We start from the raw sequence: 4,500 nt of genomic DNA on the forward strand, positions 1-4,500 counted from the left end.
TAACAATGAGTCCGGTTACAATTAAATTTTGAAGAGATTCATCTACAAGTATAAGACCCGAGGTTACTGCGACGGTAAAACTCTGTTTTGCGGGATTTAATTGTTAATAGAACAGGAAATGCTACATGCCGACATACACCACTGGGTCACATTTTACAATTATTTCATTCACACCAACTAAAAAGCAGGGCAGCTTCCTTCATTAATGTGCAAAATATGCAAATAAGGAGAGGGTCATCAGTATTCTTTAGTTTAGTTCACTAATTATGGACGAGATAGTAAGCACTTGAAAATTTCCAAAAAAAAAAAAAAAAAAAAAAGAAAGCGAGGAAGAAAGAAGAAAACCGTCAAAAGAATGATCACTCCCGTCAAAAAAATGTTGAAAGAGACGATGCTGGGTTCGTACAGAACGGATTTCCCCGTCGAAACCAGTGTCAGCCATGAAGTGGATGTTGTCAATTTAAGCGCCAACAACTTGCGTGCCGGACTATACCATTTAGGTGTGGGGGTGGTGGTTATGGGTATGGGTGGTTCAAAAAAGAGGGAGGAGCTAGCGTGCGTTGATCACTGTTGTTCACACTTACTCAAGTACTAATCATTTACTTTTATCTCTCTTTCAGGTCAAGCATTTGCTAACAAAAATATGTTTATTGAGACAAATAATGTGTGTGATTATGTTTTCTGTGTATTTTTTACGGTATATCCCTTCTTGGAGGATGTTTTGGCCCTGAAAAGGGCCGTTTTGTTTGATTTGGTTTTTTTTTAATGCCGTACCGAAATGGTTTGGTTTTAATTTAGTATGCCGTATCGAAATGATTTGGTTTTAATTTAATATGCTGCACCGGAAAGTGGTTTGGTTTTAATTTAGAACGCCGCAACAAAATGGTGTATTTAGTATCGAAAATGGTTTTAATTTAGTATGCCCATGGAACTATAAACGTAAATCGGCTTATTTTTTAATGCGACAAAATAAACAGTCAAAATAAACATTCGACATCGCGGCAACTATCATAGTTCAAAGGAAACGAAGTGGTTGTTCTTCCTGGGGTTTATAGTTCCATGGTATGCCGTACTGTGGTTTGGTTTTAATTTAGAGTGCCGCGTCGAAATGGTTTAGTTTTTTTTTTGGATTGCCGTACCGAAATGGTTTTAATTTAGTATGCCGCACCATAATGTGCTTTGGTTTTAATTTAGAATGCAGTGTCGAAATGGTTTCGTTTTTTTGTTTTGATTGCCGCACCGAAATGGTTTGGTTCAATTTAGGGGGTGTTGTTCCGAACATGGAACTATAAATATAGTTCCATGTTCCGAAATATGGCGTAGAATGTTAGTGACTGCCTCGTCGTCAGTTCTTCCATACCGTTCCCTCCACATAAACTCATCCAAATACCCAGGCAACATGCTTTTCGATACTCCGTTCATTCTTTTCAGCTTTGCCTTGGCTCTATTCCAGTAGCTCTCAATTGCCTGGGTATGGACTCCGGTGACTGGGTCGACGAAGTGGCGGCTATGATTAACGGCGGCATATAAGTAACGGTCGTCGTTCGCTAGTTGTTGGTAGGCTGCCCACTGGTCCGAATGAATGGTGGTCCCAGGAACAACCTTGTCTTGAATTATTGGAAGAAGGGTGGCGGCATCACGGCGTTCGACTATCTGCATATATCCAATGGATGGTTTTAAAAACCTATCAACCATACCAAACACCCATCTTTCTTCAGCTGGGGCCCTTCCGCGATGATGCTTACACTTATGGCAAAATATACTTTCGTCAATTTCAACCCCAGTGCCTGGACCGCCCAACTCGATGTCTTCGCCCATCAGCTTTGTACTGCACACTTCGCGCAAAAAGTTGCAATAGTCTACTAGCGACTGGCGAGACACTCCAGTCTCAGTACTAATTTTCCTTGTCGGGTAGTCCATAGCCCATTTTAGAATAATTTTTAAAAGAATGTCTAAACGTAAACGTGACTTGGAAAAAAAGGATCCATGTCTAATTGAAAATCGGGTTCGAAATTTTGCGCAATCCCTATTTAAACATCGCCAATTAAATCCGTCAGTACATTTTTTAGCGGTTGCCAAAACACAAGAAAGACAATTTTGTTCCGTTGCCAAAAGCCTATGTTCCTTGAGGAATAATATGGTTTCGTCAATACCACGGATTGCGCTAGCCTGTCGATAAAAGGCCATATTGAACTAAACGAAATGGAAATAAGTCAAATGGAATGGAAAATTTAAAGTTGGATTAAACAGCAAATCTGAAGCCGAGTGGAATCGAATTAAAAATGCACATGTGAATGAGTGAATTTCAGGTACTTTGGTAAGTGTTATGATTGATACGTGTTATGATTTCTTAGTATAGTATATTTTATTTGACACTAAATAATATATTTTGTTACATTATCTGTGGTCAAAAGACATTTCTTATGTTGTGTCACAGTCCCTATAGGGACTGTGGTTGTGTGTTGCATATTGATGACATCCGGTAGAGGTCAGTGACCGCGTCTCGTGACCTGCAAGTGATCCTTTGCCGTTGGTAATTAACATAAAATGGTGGACTTTTTGTAAGTCTGCGTCAACTACTGTCAACCTGGGAACTTGACTTTTTTTTCAGATACATGTACGTGTTTGTGTGCCACTACTGCTTTCCTTAGACTTCGGTTATTTTTTCCCCAAATAAAAAAAAATCAGCAATCGTCGTTGGTCTTGAAAAACATCCAAAAAATATCCTTTATTTAAGGATATTTGCAGCCTGTAAAATATCCTATCTCTGATCTTTATTTTTAAACCTAAATCGTAACTAGAATGATTCAAAGCAGCGTGTAAAATAAAACAAAGGCAGCATGTTACTTAAGGACCTGTCAATCAACCAAATCATGCTAACTAATTGACCTGTCAATCAACCACATCATGCTAACTATCCCACAGTCACCAGTGGGCGAAGAAAGTTTTACCATGAATCAGACTTCGATATGGTGGGTGATACTCCTGTTCAAAACGTTCGAGAGATGTCTGTATCTCGCAGGAAAATATTATCTTCCGACGTAGAAGAAGAAAACGAGAGTGAATGTCACGACCGATCGTTTGAAGACGGAGAGATTCGACTCGTTGACATGGCACTGTTGAATGGCGCCCTAGAAAAAGCGATTTGTCAATTTTGCAAAGTAGGCAATATCTCAATAGTGGAGCGCAGGCGTCACGGTCTGGGCAGTCAGCTTGAAATCCTTTGCACGCAAGGAGATTGTATTCGATCGAAACTGAGCCCGCCTAGCTTCCCATCATCCCGAAAGAAGGGAGCAGTTTTCGAAATAAATAGAAAGGCTGCCATTGGAATGCGAGCGATTACCTCACAGCCGCCATTTCATTTGCTATCGTATGCCGCGCAAGTTGGTGTCGGAAGGTGTTCTTCTGCCTCCATGAGACTTCGAAACTCGTGGCATGCTTTAACTAATAAGTTTACAAACACAACGGCCCAAAAATAAATACACTGTATTTGCAAACACTTCAACTGCCAAGTGTAGTGTCTGTATTGTTTGTTACTCGCACACAGAACCGCCCACTTTGCATAATCCAAGCTTTAATGAATGACGTCACCGTTCGTTATCAGCACAGACCGTCACAAAACTCCATAGCGTGAAAGAAAACGGCCAAAAAACAAAGTTTTTCACAGATATAAATGTCGGTTCATGATTTTTCTCAAAAACAACTTTCAAAGTATTTCATTTACAATTAGCCCATGTAAATTTTGCTGCTAAAACGGGAGTTAACGTTGATTGAAGTTTGAAATCATAAAAGTGCCGATTTCTCGGTGTTCGGTTTCTGACAATTACCGTTGACCTAATTTTAAATAGCGTTTCAGTGAGTAGCGCTACGATGTCGCCGTTTGGTTTTTCTTACTCTTGGATATGTTGGCTTCATATCCGTATTTACATTTTAGCGAAATTCTATTGCGTTTTTTCACAAACCTCGCGCAAACCATCGATATACACAAACTTTAACACCAAAAAACGTGCTTGAAATTTGTGATTTTCGGAAAGGAAAAATATACTTAATGCAAAAAATAGAAATACTCATTTAAACTTCATGACTTTTGCTTCAAAACAGTGTAAAGTTTTTGATCGCATGAATGACTGTAGAGATGACAATTAAAATTGTATTCACGTTAGTTAAATTATCAGCCCCGCTGATTTTCAGAATCACGTGACGCTAAAACAAACACAATGTTCACAAAATATTAATAATAGGAAAATACAAGTCAAGAGCTTTCCAAACATATATAGATTATATGGTTTCTTGTAAAATTTATTCCGATTATAGGTGTTTACATTTTTCATGCAAAAAAACTATCCTGCTACCTTAACTGTGTAAATAATACTCAATTGTATATTTGATGTGACCTCATGTTCATCGAAATCACAATTCAGCTTTAGGTATTTCTGTGACGTGTTTGGCCAGGCGCACACCGATCGATTTTGTGGCGATCATTCTACATTCCGAACGTGG

At 39.0% G+C, this 4,500-nt stretch overlaps 1 protein-coding gene across 1 annotated transcript; it reads right to left on the bottom strand.

Annotated features, from left to right (window-relative positions):
• Window positions 1-1,254: 1,254 nt before the first annotated feature.
• Window positions 1,255-2,187, bottom strand: LOC146732615 (uncharacterized). Its single transcript, XM_085492389.1, has one exon. The coding sequence runs from the start codon at window positions 2,185-2,187 to the stop codon at window positions 1,255-1,257; it is 933 nt and encodes a 310-aa protein (XP_085348515.1).
• Window positions 2,188-4,500: the final 2,313 nt, after the last annotated feature.

Source organism: Saccoglossus kowalevskii, chromosome 17, assembly GCF_978046115.1.
Source record: "Saccoglossus kowalevskii chromosome 17, keSacKowa6.1, whole genome shotgun sequence".
Lineage (NCBI taxonomy): Eukaryota > Metazoa > Hemichordata > Enteropneusta > Harrimaniidae > Saccoglossus > Saccoglossus kowalevskii.